The sequence below is a fragment of the Crotalus tigris genome, unplaced genomic scaffold, assembly GCF_016545835.1.
Source record: "Crotalus tigris isolate CLP2741 ecotype Arizona unplaced genomic scaffold, ASM1654583v1 scf7180000023608.1681014, whole genome shotgun sequence".
NCBI classification, from domain to species: Eukaryota; Metazoa; Chordata; class Lepidosauria; order Squamata; family Viperidae; genus Crotalus; species Crotalus tigris.
Genome location: NW_024100075.1, coordinates 538,265 through 553,725, shown reverse-complemented (window position 1 = coordinate 553,725; position 15,461 = coordinate 538,265). Strand labels below are relative to the sequence as shown.

The following is a 15,461-nucleotide window of genomic DNA, read 5'->3' as shown; positions in this document are numbered from 1 at the left end:
TCTGCAAATTTGATGAGTTCCCCATCTATCCCTTCATCCCAATCGTTGATGAAGATGTTGAAGAGTACTGGGCCCAGAACAGAGCCCTGGGGCACCCCACTACACACTTCCCTCCATATAGATGCAGTTCCATTGAGGACCACTCGCTGAGTACGGCCGGTCAGCCAGCTACGGATCCATCTGGTGGTGGTTCTGTCTACCCCACATTTTTCTATCTTATCAAGTAGTAGGTTGTGATCTACTTTATCAAATGCCTTACTGAAGTCCAAGTAAATTATGTCCACAGCATTCCTCTGATCCACTAATTTTGTCACTTGGTCAAAGAATGCAATAAGATTTGTCTATTTTTGACAAACCCATGTTGGCTTTTAGTAATGACTTTATGCATATGCTTTATTCCATCTGTTAAAGACTTCCCTTTGTGGAGCTTGCACTCCATCTAGGTTTATTACATGTATTTGTTTTGTTTGTTCCTTTGGGAGAACTTGATGTATTTAAGGTGTATAAACTTTGAAATTTATCTCTGTGATTTTAAGCCATTTCTATTACACTTCAGTACCAGAAAGTTGCAGGGGGAAAAAAATATTTCTGTTCTGCATTCTGTATGTTATTTGCTGAGGCTCGGCATGAAAAGTGACTTCTTGCTCAGAGAAAATAAAATTCTTCTAGACCAGTGTTTTTGAGCATTGTCAACTTTAAGATGCGGAGACTACAATGCCCAGAATTCCTCAGCCACAATGCCACTTGTTCTAGATTGCCACCAAATGACCTCTGAATACATTGACCTGTATATTTCTCAGGCAACATTTCTCAACATTTGGGGAGAGAAGGAGTCCATCGTACCTTGAGCTTTTTGGATTGGAGAAGACTGTTCTAGATGCTACTAAGATGATTCACAAGTCTTTCCCCCTGCATACCTTGTTCCCTGCATACCCCATTTCCCTGAAAGGAAGGCCTACCCCGAAAATAAGCCCTAGCTTATTGGGGGGTGGGCGTAATATAAGCCCTACCCCAAAAATAAGCCCTAGTTTTGGGGTGAGGCACACACTTAAAAATCAAGCTAGGGTGGGGATGTGGATCTTCCCCATGTGCCCCGCACCCACTTACTTTGCAGCCAGGCCTCTCCTCACTGGCCCACTTCATCTGAGGCGTCTTCTGCAGCCAGGCCTGCATTTCTCAGGCAGGCCTGCATTTCTGAAAAGGCCACATATGCCAACTACCGAGCTATGGATTGAATCGGTACTTGGCTGCAGAGGCTTTCCGGAAAGGCCTGACTGTGAAATGCAGGCCGGAATTCAGCTGCAGAATAAAGCTGCTCCTTTGGCTGCAGAAGAAGTGCAGGGCTGGGCAGGGCTGTTGGTGCAGGAGGTGAGTAAAAGCATCCCCTGAAAATAAGCCCTGGTGCCTCTTTTGGAGGCAAAAAAAAAAAAGACCCAGTATTATTTTCAGGGAAACACGGGTATAATTCCTTTTATTTGTTCTTTCAAAAAGATAATGCTGCACATATTAGTAAATTAAACATGAAATACAAAACAGTGTCTGTGTCTGTTTCTGTGTGTGATCAAATTAAGTAATATATTCAAGGTGCGTTATAACTGCCATTTTATAATCAAGTTATTCCAGAGAAATGTGTGGCTTGGAGTACACTTTAATAAGCTTCAAGAAAAAGATACTTGTTTGAGTTTCAAGGACAGCAGAGTTTTCCAAGGAAAAGAATCGTGCCTGTCGGATTATGCAGAATGCAGAAGAGGAAGGGATGGTCAGCCAGAAATAATTCATAGTGTTCTAAGCTCCTGTTGGAGACTGCAACACCTGTTGCAGCTGCTGCTTCTGTCCCTACTTCATTGACATCCACATAAGCTTTGTGAACGACTGTGGACAAGAAGAGTTGGCGGGAAAACGACATTCCCAACAGGTCTGCTTTTGCTTCACTGAATACATCGATGAGACCCAATCCTTGCAACATCAGGTTGAGATCATAGCCGGCTTCTAACTTGAAGCGAGGTATATATATTTCCGCATGTTGCTCCCTTAGGTTTCCTGGAGAAAGCCAGCTTGTTAAATTCTTGCAGGTCATGGCGGCCTCAACCTGTGTAGTTTAAACATAATTGGCAATAAGTGATGGGGCAGCTGAACAGCAGACCTTTATCTTTCATACATATGGTGAAATGGGGTGTAATTTCATTTAAACTGAATTAGTTGCGCAAGTGATCATAAATCTCAACTGGATGGCACATCCTGCGATCCTGAACCTTATGCTAAGAGTGAACGTTTTTTACCTCCTGTTGTCAACCCTGCAAGTTAGTCCAGTCAGGTAACCAGAACCATGAATACTTAGACTACCTTTATGATAAGGTTACAGAAACAAACCTTGTAAGTCTGGAAGCACTGCCTCCTCCCCCTCCTTTAGCTTCCAGGAAACTAGGGAGGGTCCTTCCAAAATTCTTCCCCACCCTCATTGCTTCTTTGGACTCAGATTTCTCTTGTGAGATCCTTGTTTAGCCTGCAGCTCTTCCTCCTGTCTCCAAAGGTTACTCTCACAGCCCATTACAGCTGCAATTTCATCCCTTTTCATCTTCAGGCCCTGCAGCTATATTGCCAACATGAAAAGCAAGAACGTTGCTCCATTTCAGGAATTTGGGGGATGTTTAGGAAGCAAAAAGCTAGGTCTCGTATTTCATGAATACGATGAGAAAAGTTGCATTGGGTTCCTGGCAACAACTGGGGGCTCTGTGTGATTTCATAATGGCTGTTGGGCTTAAGTGTGGTTGTTACCTTACTCATCCCTCTCTTGTGCTATTATAAATTTGTTAGCTTTAAAAGTGCTACAAAGCTCAACTGTTTTGTTGTAGTGGACCAACACAGCTATCCTGGAACAAATGAATGAATGAATGAAACAAACTAAATCCAGGTAGAAATTTATCATTTTAACAGTAAATCTCTACAGTGATATAGAGCAGGGCTTTTCAACCAGTGGTACGGGTACCACTTGTGGTACATTGTCACCTGACAGGTGGTACGCGACCATCCTAGAAAAGTGGTAGCGGGGGAGGGGAATGAGCTGAACCGGTGGCTGCACCACACAAGCCTGAGCGAGAGATGGCTGGAGCTGCAGGACTGTCAGGGCTCAGTGGAAGCACCAGGATCAGTGCCAGGTCCAGCTGGAATGTTGCAGCATCTCCAGGGTCTTGTGATTTACATTCAGATGTTTGGCAACTGATTCATATTTATGACGGTCACAATGTCCCAGGGTCATGTGAAGTGATCAAAACCTGCTGCAACCACCCAGCAGACGGGGGGAATAAAAACCAAACACCCCCCCCACCCCACCCCACCCCTGCTGCCAATCCTCAACAGAAATGCTCACAACAATGAAAACTTCGGACAGGAGGAAGGCGGGCAGGCAGGCGACTTGCTCGGCTGTGGCTTGGGGGGCACTTTTTTCAGTGACACTGTAACTTCTAACAGTCACTAAGCGAACTGTTATAAGTCAAGGACTACCTGTACTTTATCATTTTTTTCTTTTTCTTTTTTTTTTTTTTTTTTTTGGTCATTACGTTTTTGACATTTGGTACTCAAATGTTGCCATATCCTAAAAGTGGTACTATGGGTGAAAAGGTTGAAAAGCCCTGATATAGAGATTAGATTTCACTCGATAACTTGGGTTTTACATCTGCCCTCATATAAACTCATTTTTAATAGGAAAGAGCACTTCCTTCGCTTAAACCCTGATTTTATTGAGCTTGAATTAATTACCAAACACTGAGCAACAGTGAACAGGGAGCTGATAGAATTTCTCATGAAACAAATGTCTCGTTCTATAAGACTTACTTCTCTCCCTCTTCTTTTCTGTTAGCTCCCTCTAATGCCTGAAAGGTGCTGCTACTACAAGGATGGTGCTGCTATAAGCATGCTGTTAAACTATAGGCTGAAAGTGCTTCAGCCAACAACCAGGTAACAATATATTTTTTTTTAACACCACTGCCAGTAACTCATCTACCTTGAATCAGTTTCCCAAGCTCAGGCCCTGAAGGTGCCGCTGCTTTGGTTTATGCTTATATAGCCATCTTTTTTTTTTCACTTCTCTAAATTTGCTGAGTGAATTAACTGTAGCTTCCCATTGGCTGCATTCACACAGCAAGCTTAACCTGGTTATTAAATTAATCTGTTTACAGAACTTGCAAAATATTCTGTACCATAAACTTAGAAATCAGACATGCATGCATGATACAACATGCTAATTTACTTGTTCATTTATTTGGTCTATAAAAACCTCAGTAAGAGTAATATTATCCAAGATTTATACATGGTGAGAACGCATCTGATAAGACTTTACCTGACCTTGTTTAATACACTGTTTGCACATGGCCATTATACCTTTACAAGAAAACCATGCCTGACAGGAATGAAGCAAACCAGAATTTGATAACATGAAGTTTGCTTGAAAACTAATTAATTTTGATCTTGGTAGTTATAGCCTTCTGTTTTAGACATAATGGAAAAGTATGATTAATTGAAGCAGTCTTGAGATACTGCACAGTGAAGAAGAAGCATAATATTTATCGGCTAAATTAAAAATGTAGAAACTGACTGACTGTTTTATATATGTATTATGAAGTTTGAAATAGGTTCAGAAAATGTGAAATAAATAAAGTTTTATGTTTCATTGATGTGCTTTGGATTTACCTGCTCCAGATGGTGAATGTCATTTGGTAATATTATGAACATGGACAAAAGTTCACCAACGTATGGAAGGCAGAGGATTCGGGCATTTTTTCCATCTGTGTGTCCCAGTTTAAATATCCTTTTCTGATACATCATGTGGACAGATTTAGTTTCATTCTGTTTCCAAAGATAGGAGTAGATACATGTTTAAGATATAAAACATCCGCTCATGTTAAGGACCAACACAGTACAGTTTACAACTTTTGGAAGCTGAAAGCAAAATACAGAACTAGGATCCGGCAATATTCAAATTTGGCAAGTGGTTATACTTGAAAGAAGGGATAAAGCAATTGCAGGGTACAAAATTTTAGATGTGTGATATGTTGTAAATATAGGAGATTAAAATCTCCATTCGTCCATTTTATTTTCTCCTATTATGCTCATTCTTTATGTTGATAATATTTTAGGGAATTTGTTTTCCTGTTTCATACATTCTATTCCAATCTTCAAATTTCCCAAAATATAGTATCCTACTGCTGTGGGAATCTGTTGTGTTTTTGTTTTTTTTTAAAGCAACAGGGGAAGATCCCTTGTGAAACCATAAGGACAAATCCTTTTAAAATGCATTGATTTAAGCCTGGTTTATACATATACTACAATAATAATAAAGGAGAATATTTGTAGCTCAGGGTTGACTTGAGGGGTCCTTGGTGCTCTCTGAACTTGCTTGTTTTCTTGCAGATTACCTAGTTTGGGTAATGAACCCTCTGCAAGAAAACAAGCAAACTCAGAGACCACCAAGGACCATCCCCCCTCATACAGTAATAGCTCTGTGGACCGCAGAGCAATAATTAACAAGTAAACATGTTCCAAGTGAGCAGACATCAGTTAGGCAGAAGTCCAAACTCACGTTGCTTATAAAAGAGGAAACAGTTGTGCAGAGCTCCTCCTTGATAGGATTATCAGGCTAGGCCAGAGAGAGCTGGATAACCACTCTTGTTTTTATTAGAACTGCCTTTTGTGGTGTTGAGTGATAGAAAGCATTGTGTCAATCCAGCTGCAGATGGAGGAACAGTTTTGACTTTCCCTCAATTAAAAAAAGGTATTACGCAGATCAAAAGCTTGCTAGTGGCTATTTGGGGTTTTTCAAGGTGGCATGTTCTGTTCAGCAACATACGATATTAGGTTCAGCCTAGGCGTTTAAAGCTTCTGCAAGTGGTCTGTTTGGATAACTACAAAAAGTGGTCTGTGCCCATAGGTGTAAATAAAGTGCTCTCTGGATCCTAAGGCAAACCTACTCCATCGCAGCTTTAATAAAGAGCTAGAGTTTATATTGCAGAGAGAGCATCTCTTCAGCTGGCCAGACCTTGCATATTTAAGCCATTCTTGAGGACAAACACTGTAACTATGGCTCAGGGAACTCTCTTAGGGATGGAGCAAGTCTTCGAAGTTGTACTAGTTACTACAATTACCAAATCCACATTACAGAATCCAATAGGTAGCAGGTTTTTCTTTTCTCTGCTGCCACCTAGTGGTCACCCTACCCGTGTGCACTTCGGTTGGCCACTGCTTGGTGTACAAACAGCCTTTGTTTAGCTACTGCCTCGTTGGGACCTCATTTGCTGGTCCCAATTATAGTTGCTAAATGAGGATTACCTATAGTCCCATTTTGCTACTCTGGGTAGAATTACAGAACTAGGGAGTAGCTGCACATTGACCTGCAGCAGATCAATCCAGGTTTGTTTTAAAGAATTTCAAATGTCAACCTGAGATTAGGAGTCTCAAGATGGCTGCCACGATTGCTTTGACTTTATTTAGACAACCGCTGGCATCTCCACCAGTACTTGAGAAACAGGAGTGCTGCCTTCAGCCACTGAAATAAGTATTTGAAAGCAAGATAAGAAATAAAAAAATATCTTTGTATTGCAGACAGTTCTCTCTCTATACTGTACACTAGAAAGGTTGAAGTCCAAGCTACTGGATTTAAATAAGGAGAAATGAGATTTGACTGAATAGTAGAAAGTATTTGCTCAGTGGAAACTGTCTAACAGTACAAAATAAAATAATGGAGTTTCTTTTATTTGGCATTACAAAGAATAATAGGGGATGGCCATTTATCAGGGGGAAATGATTGGTAACAAGTCTTTATTGGGTAGGTGTCTTTCCCACTTCTATCTGATGACATACACTAGCCCTGGGATCATTATTTTTGTATTCTGTGTTACTGGAAAGTCAGCCAATCAGTAACTAGAAATGGATGTGTAATCTGGTGGTCCTTCAGATGTTGTTGGGCTTCAAATTCCATTGGCCCTAGCCCGTGGCTATTCATCAGACATTATGGAAACAGTAGTTCATCTAAAGGACACAGTTTTCCCACATACGAATGATAGAACAACTCTGAATGTTGGTAGCACATCAATTATATTCAAATATATAGTCATGTCATGCCATATTGTGAGATATCATCTGTAATATTGCAATACCTCATTCAGCCTAAAATTTCTTTCAGTTGTATACTTCGGATCAAATTGATGTTGCCAAGTTGCTTTAAGGTAAATGGCATTTGCCAGCACCAGCACCGTTTGTGGTCCAATCACACCAGGAGCAAAAAGTTCCTTAATGTTTCCTATGACAAAAAGAAGTATGAATGGATATGGGAAACAAATTGAATCATGTGTGTGACGTTTTTTTAACCCTGTAACAATATTTTATAGACTAAAAGCATACTGAGTGCTGCATAGCATACACTTTTTTAAAAATCAGTATAAAGAAATGGAAAGTTAGTAGGAGAAATTAGACTTGAATGGGAAGACCTACAAATTTAGATAGGAAATGAACAAGCTGACAAACCACATTGCTTATTTTCACTAACAGGAATATTCTAGAGCAGTGTTTCTCAACTTAGCAGCTTCAAGATGTATGGACTTCAACTCCCAGAATTCCCCAATCAGTTAATATCTCATATCTTCAAAGAGCTTCATACGGCCCGCCAGTTATCTAACTCTGTTCTGCATGAAATTGCTCTTTATTTTGCTCCATCTAAGGCCTGCTATACCACATAGACTCATATGAATTTGGACAAGGACTTCCCAGGGGTGAGGTCCAAAACCATGGACTTTTCAGGAGTCTTTAAGCATCTATTGAAAAGCATAAGACAAGAGGAAGCCTCCTTCAAGTAAATTTATGGAGACTACATGAACAAATAGTTTCTTGGCAGCAATAACTTGTGGTTTGCCATTGTCTTATTTTTCTACGTTTCCCCCAATATTGCTGTCAAATCTATAGTCCTACAATTCCTTGGTGATTTCTTCTCCAAGGACTAACTACTGGTACGTCAGAACTTGCTTAATTGGGGGGAGGGGGGAAGAGAGGTGTGAAGGTGCAGGGAAAATCAGCCAAATTTAGCTCCTTAGGCCAGTGCCGTAAGTGTCTGATCTCCCTGAAATTGTTAATGCTTACACATTAATACCCATCTATCATCCTTAGATTACTCATATTCCCCTTTTCATTAAGGTGACTAACCATCCTCCTTTAGGGAGGACAGTCCTCCTTTTGTGAGTTCTGTCCTCCCTCGAAAAGTGTCCGCCTACATGTCCTCCTTTTTGATATTTGAAGACTAATCTGCAGGGCTTTTTTTTCTCATACAATGCTCAGAACTGCATTCCGACACCTTTTTTGATGGGTTTTTTTCAACTTTTGCATGAGCTGTGCTACCCCCCCTATTGGCTTTCAAAAGCCAATAGGAATTGCTGCTGAACGTGCCAAAACACCCGGCCAGCAAACTTTGCACATGTAAGTTGTCTGCAGTGAAGGCAAATTGGCAGGAACTTTGCACCCCTCCCTGCTACCCAACTACACCATCTCCTAGTTAGTCCCGAAGATACCTGGAGGAGACTGGAGCAGCGAGGCCACGGTAACTTTCTCTTGATCTTCAGCCCTGCTAGGGAAATAATGGCTGCAGGCGCAAGAGGCAGGGGCGGCGGGGCAGCTGCGAGCGGGGGTGTGAGGGGGGCGGCAGTGGCTGGCTGCTCCCCGTGCTGTGGGAGCCGCGGGGCCTGCTCTACATGGGGCTGCGCAGGGTGGGTAGGCACTGGTGCTGGCGGGGTGGCTGCAGGCGGGTTGTGTTAATGGCGGGCTGCCCCCTGGGGCTGGAGCCAGTGCAGCTGGTATTTTGGGAGCTGCGGGGCCTACTCTACACGGCAGGGCAGCAGTGCTGGCGGGCCGGCTGCGGGTGGGGGTGCAGCATGTAAGCATAATTACAATATAAAATATTATTGTTATAAATGTTTTGTATTATGCATTTATCATATTATAGTGTATTCTGTATTATTGTTGCAATGAATAAAATGTTTCTTTTATTTACAATATTTTTTTCTTCAATTTATTTGTGTCCTCCTTTTCATTATAAAAAAGTTGGTGACCTTACTTTTCATAAAATTTTTAATAGGCTACAAAAGCTTTCGTCCATAATAAATCACATGGAAAAAGATGCATAAGGGAAGACTTATATAAGAAGTAAGAATCTATTGGTAAAATAGGAAGATGTCTGTAGATCTATTTAGCTCTATTTTGGTAATGCGGACTAAGAGCAAAATTCTAGGTTTTCAGGGAGGTTTTTTTTCCCATCTCTGTTTAAAAATTGCAGCTTATCCAAGGTTTTGATCTCTTACCTCTACCCTGCCTAGAAAAGTCTCCATTTCTCTTGCAATGTCCGCAGAATGGAATAAAGGTAGTTCTTGTTTAATAACAGCCTTGCTTAGTGACCATTAAAAATTACAACAGTTTGGAAAAAGTAACTTTACAATCAGTCCTCACACTTATGACTATTGCAGCATCCCCGTAGTGGCCTGGCCAAGATTCAGGTACTTCAAAACTTGTTTCCAACAAGCAGAGCCGAAGGGAGAAGCCAGCAGTAAAATTTCAAGTTGCAGTCATGTAATTTTTAGTGACCGCGTCACTTAGCAACAGAGTTACCAGCCTCATTTGGAGTCATTAAGCGAGGACTACCCAATGCTGGGGACAAGAAATTCTTGCCTTTTTACCTTGGGTCTGCTTGTAAATTTCAAGGTTAATTGTCTTCCTTGTTTCCTCAGCAGCACTGTAAAAATCCACTATCTGCAGCGTGGCATTGTAGATTTCTTTAGTATTTGTGAGATATTGCTGGAAAATTTCAATGAGAGTGGGAGAGAGGAGGGAAGAAAAACATGTTTTACATTTTTAGTCGGCAGAAATTTGTTTGTGAGTTGCTAGGGTATTTGTTTTTTTTTAACAAGGAGAGGCAACACAAATCCAACAAGTCTATGAACATACATTTCCCTAACCACCAAGGCCTTGCTCAGGAAGAGCGCTAATCTCTGTCCCACAGGGGGAAAAAACCCTTCAGATCTGCTGCAACCAAACAGATGAACAAACAAAGGAGGATGTGGACAACTGGAAAGGAGGACAAAGGGAGATAAAAAGAGGACACGCTAACTCTTTAACCTTATCTCAAAAATTACAGTGAAAGATTGCCAAAAATTTATTTAGATCTATAAGAATATGAAATGATTTATTCCAGCATCATCAGAAAGAACAGGACTATGCTAGTACAGTTAGAAGGCAAAAGCCTTCAACTAGTAACTGATTAAGATCTTGTTAATTTCAGGCAGCAGGTTAAGTTGACCTGTGGGTATTAATCAAGTAATTTAAACAGCAGGGCTTGTTAACTTGTGGTTAGAACTTATTAGAGAAGCACTGCACTGTGAAGAAAAGCTGGACAATATTTGATTTTAAAGCTATGCCTGCCGGAAGAAGGACATGAGGACAAAAAGGATTTGACCTCCTCCTTTGGCTGGGCATCCGGTAACCCTAACCAGAACATTATGCTATTGCAGGGGTCCCCAACCCCCCCCCCCTCCCCAGGCCATGGACTGGCACCAGTCTATGTCCCACTTCACTTATGCAAACGAGCAAAGCCCCATCTGGCATAAGCAGGTCCCAGGCAGTGCACAAAACAGGCCCCCTTGGTCCACAGAAAAACTGCCCTCCATGGAACCGATCCCTGGCATCCAAAAGGTTGGGGGTCACTGTGCTATTGGATGGAGGCTCCTCTGAGACATTAAGTGTTGGGGGATGAAATGGTAAATATTCATGGTGACTTCAAAAGGAAAGGACACATTTTCCCTCTTCTGTTGGGTCTAAGGCAGGGGTGTCAAACTGCCGGCCCATGGGCTGGACACGTCATCCGGAAGCCACACCTACCCCATTGCCGGCAATGGCAAAACTGTCCCAATACATCTCACGACATCACGTGACGTCGCAAGTTTGACATGCCTGGTCTAAGGCAATAATGTCAAACTGAAAATGGTTCAAACAACCATTTTTAGCAATGGCTTAGAGCAGTGGTGGGATTCAGCTGGTTCGCACCACTTCAGCAGAACCGGTAGCTAATTTTTTGTTGCCCAGGCCCAGAATGGACTTCCAGAAATGACATCCACCCAGAGAACCGGTTGTTCACATATTTGAATCCCACCACTGGCTTAGAGTCACTGTTGCAAAGAATGAGAAAGTCTTGGACATCAGCTCTCCACTTTCTTTCATTTCTTAAAGAAAGTGTTTGGTGTTAGGATTACAATGATGTAGGAACTTGCCTTGAACTTGCGTCAGGTAGCTAGTCCATCTATTTCAGTATTGCCAACACTGACTGACAGATCTGGCAATGGGTATTTCACAGCTTTACATGAAGATTATATACACTGAATCTAGAATATTTGCAAGCAACGCAAAATCTCTAATTTTATTTAAAGAAGGAGAGGGGTCTTACCTGAAGAAATTGATATCCTTTCTGCATAAACAAATTATTGGCCAGCTTCAGCTGGTAACCATGGCTGAGGTTATTCAGCTGAAGTAGGAGTTGCTTGAACTCTGAACAAATTGTCCCTTCCTAGTCAAGATATGAAAGAGAAGATTGGAAACTGAATAAAAATAATTATATTGCTGTCTCCTTGGTATAAAAGGCAGGAAACATATCACAAGGTTCAATTTATTTCACGATAGGGAGGTCAACTTTGGTGCCCATTTCTGCCAGGGTATCTACTAATATCTCTCTTGAGGCACACAAGTTCCCTGAATCACCTGATTTTATTATTTTTTTTAAAAAAAGTGAAACTGGTATATTGAAGAAAACATAACCCTCCAATGTTATATTTTTACAACTGCCTCCCTAAGCAAAGTACTGAAAGGAACAAATAATTTGATAAATCATTTGATTTCGTGGGGTTTAACAATGTTTTTGGACATACTGCTGGAAGAGATATGTCTTGTCTCATAGATTCTGACACAAGCTGTGCCACTTTTCTTTCAGAATCAAGCGGTCCTGCTTCTCCAGGAATTTGAGCAAGGTGTAGAACCTATAACAAAAGTAGTTTCAATCAGTACAGATTAAAACAGAGGGGACCTTAATTATAACATAAATAAGTAACATAAATAAGTAAATAAGCAGTCAGGCAAACAAACAAACAGACAACATGGCATCTGCAAATACGGAAGTTGGTCCCAACTGGTTTGTGTCTCCACCTGAACTTAAAACCAACAACAACAAATTTTTGTAATCAAATATAAATGAAGCTGACCTACTGCAAAACAAAGCAGCATCCTCTTGATTATATTTATGTGTGGAATGCCTTTGAGCGGAGAGCAACATGTGTGGTTATTTTGTTTTGGTCCACTTCATGACTGCACCATTTTCCACATTTGCAAATGCACTCATGAGAGGCACTCAAAATTCCAGTTGTGTTCCTTGTGCAAAATTGTAATGATTTATGACAACTTTATGTTTTTTATAACAAACACCATTAACTGGTCTCTATTTCTACCTAAACATAACACAAACATGTTTTCAGGCATATATTCTTTTTGGCAATACACTCAAGACATTGCTTTCAATTTTTTTTTTATGTCATCTCATCCCCCAGCTCACAAGTGTGAAAGGATTAAATCATCCTTAGCTATAGTGGAATAATATTTTCTCTCTTATTCCAATATCATACAAAGGCATGTCAAGGTGTGTCAAATTGTTTAGGCTTTGTATCACACATTATCTTGGTTGGAAGTCAAGGAACTGCAGTGAGTGGAAACAGGCAGGGAAAGGATTGCAATGGGAGGAAGAGCAAATTTCATCAAACCTTAAAGCAATATCTGCCAGTTCAAGAATGGATGAATAACCCTATAGGGAATACCCATTGGGCATCTGGAGTCACTGAATTTGGCTTGGGAGAATATACCAACGTTCCTCAAACTGATGCCCTCTAGATGGCTAGGTAAAATGGAAATTACAGCCCAATTCCTCTGGAGGAGGGTTCAAGTGCAGAGATTATTCTCTCCTGTTATCAGTTATGTGATGCTGAACAGAAAGCAGAAACAGGAAAAAAAAGTTTATTTTACTATGCTAATTAAGAAAAGTAGTTATATACAACTTCAAATTTAACACTCAGTATAAAAATAGAACAAAAAGGGAGAGTCTAAAAACTAAAGATATAGAAAAACTTAAATTTTACAAGCCCCTTTTCAACTGACTTTGAATACAAGGGATAAAATTGGAGTTCAGTGCCAAATAGCACACACAGTCTATTTTCCTCAAAGCAGACAATTGATGTAATACACATTGTTTAGGTAAATGTGTCGTTTCCATAATTCTACCCCAAGCAACCTTATTGCTCAAAAATCTTCAGTGTGTCTCAACAATCAATTACTGCTGATTTTTCTTTCCAGCCATTATGTGATAAATGTTTGAGTCAGTCTCCATGCCTCCCAAAAGAAGAAATCAAGCCAATAATGGTCTGACTTACCTTTTCAATCTGCATTTTACTGTTCCCACTTGCACCCATTAAAACCATGCTCAGGGCAGTTGAAATACTTGCAGGGGAGAAAAAAACATTTTTGCAAAGTTTACTGGAATTTAACGAATTGTAAAGATCCAAAGCAAACGCAGTAATGGCTTTGGAAAGTGACTGCCTGGAGAGACTCAAATCCATGACTAGCTAGAGAAAAAGAAGAGAAAACCTATAAGTAACCAGATGCTCAGGAGCAACAGGTTTTGTATATTGCATGTAGAAGTCTAGAAAGCCACACCCAACGGGAAAGGTGGGGGGAGAGGGGCAGAATAAATTTATTTAATATGAAAACATTTATCAAGCTGCATCATCAAGCTATTATTTTCAAGTGTATTTTATATTCAAAATTCCTGCAACTGGAGCAGGTGAGCCAAGAACAGAAAAGTGAATGCAAAAAAACAAAAATAAACCACACACACTATTTAGGAAATTACAGGGAAAAAACTAACTAGAAGGGAAGCAGGATGCTTCCTGGGTGATGATTAATATACCTAACAGCAAATAGTTATTCATAACAAACATGAAGTACTGTATACTATCCAGAGCACTGCAACTTTAAGATGTGTGGACTTCACCTCCCAGAATCCCTCAACTGGCTGGGGAATTCTGGGAGCGGAAGTCTACATATCTTAAGATTGCCAAGTCTCAAAAACACTGATATAGATCAATAGAAGTACAGAGACAATGTTGATTTTCCAATAGCTATACAGGCTGTCCTCAATTTATGACCACAACTGAGCGCAAAATTGATGTTGCTAAGTGAAAAATTTGTTGTGAATTTTGCCCCATTTTATGACTTCTCTTGCCACATTTGTTAAATGAATCACTGCAGTTGTTAAATGAGTAACATGGTTGTTAACTGAATCTGGCTTCCCCATTGACTTTGCTTGTCAGAAGTTTGCAAAAGGGGATCACATGACACACACACACCCCCGCAGGACACTGCAACCATCACAAATGTGAGTCAGTTGTCAAGCATCCGAATGTAAATCATGTAACCATGTTGCAACAGTCATAGGTGTGAAAAACAGTCATACGTCTCTTTTTTCCAGTGCTGTTGTAATTTAAAATGGTCGCTAAATGAACTGTTGTAAGTTGAGGACTACCTATACTCTAGTTTTAAAGTAACATTAAACAACATTGAACCAGAGGAAGTTAAAATATCACAATTATAATAACTTAAATCGTGCCATAGGTGTTTATGAGCTGAAAAAAGTAGCCCCATGTCTGATGGGTGGGTTGAAGTCTCCCTGTTGAATACCTGGGTTGCAGGACAATGTTGGGTGCTGCTGAATGGAGCTGTGTTCTTGGTACTGTATGGACAAACCAATCATTGTTTTTTGGAGAAACAGGTATTCAAATTCTTCCCCTCTTTCTCTAATGAATTTCTTATGGCAAGTTGAAAATTCACATGGGAACAAGAATGGTCTGCAGGATTTAGGATACCAAGACATACCTTTCCCCTTCCTCTACCCATTTTAGGGGTCTTACCAATGTGTTCTCAGCAGTGGAAACCTACACTAGTAAATGTCCTGTTTGCAGTATCTGCCATGTCCTTTCCAAACAGAGTATCTGTCATGACCCTATAGCCCCAGCCATTACTATATTTACATTTAAAATAAAAAGCAGTCACGCTGATTTCATTTCATTCACAAACGTTCATTCACAAAACCAACAATGCCTTTCACTTGGTTTTGTTTGTACAGACATAATAACTATCTTTTGTTCTTCACTTTCTTGTATTAAATTTTCGACTAACCTCTGAATTCCTAAAACAGCATTTTCTTTTCACACATTCACACCTCCCCCTGCCCCACCCTTAGCTATAAAAAGTATTGCTTTCACATTCATTGCTTAGGCACATTAATATTTAAACAAAATCATATTTACTGGCTGCTACTATTTGGTTGTTAAGAGTTTGCCTTT

The 15,461-nt window shown here is 40.4% G+C and overlaps 1 protein-coding gene across 1 annotated transcript; it reads right to left on the bottom strand.

The window, feature by feature from the left end:
• Positions 1 to 1,442: 1,442 nt before the first annotated feature.
• Positions 1,443 to 13,688, bottom strand: LOC120297263 (leukocyte elastase inhibitor-like). The gene is made up of 7 exons (XM_039319702.1): positions 13,491 to 13,688; positions 11,946 to 12,053; positions 11,468 to 11,587; positions 9,708 to 9,825; positions 7,149 to 7,291; positions 4,687 to 4,842; positions 1,443 to 2,089 (listed from the first exon to the last, which is right to left on the bottom strand). The coding sequence occupies exons 1-7, from the start codon at positions 13,674 to 13,676 to the stop codon at positions 1,685 to 1,687; spliced, it is 1,236 nt and encodes a 411-aa protein (XP_039175636.1). The 5' UTR covers positions 13,677 to 13,688; the 3' UTR covers positions 1,443 to 1,684.
• Between the last annotated feature and the right edge of the window lie 1,773 nt (positions 13,689 to 15,461).

What these genes read in the sequence shown, in the direction of transcription:
- LOC120297263 (XM_039319702.1), bottom strand. Translation starts at nt 13,676, where the DNA reads ATGGATTTGAGTCTCTCCAGGCAGTCACTTTCCAAAGCCATTACTGCG. An exon ending in AAGACATATCTCTTCCAGCA is followed by an intron (nt 11,588 to 11,945) that starts GTATGTCCAAAA and finishes TATCTTGACTAG; the next exon opens with GAAGGGACAATTTGTTCAGA. An exon ending in ACATTCACCATCTGGAGCAG is followed by an intron (nt 2,090 to 4,686) that starts GTAAATCCAAAG and finishes TAAACTACACAG; the next exon opens with GTTGAGGCCGCCATGACCTG.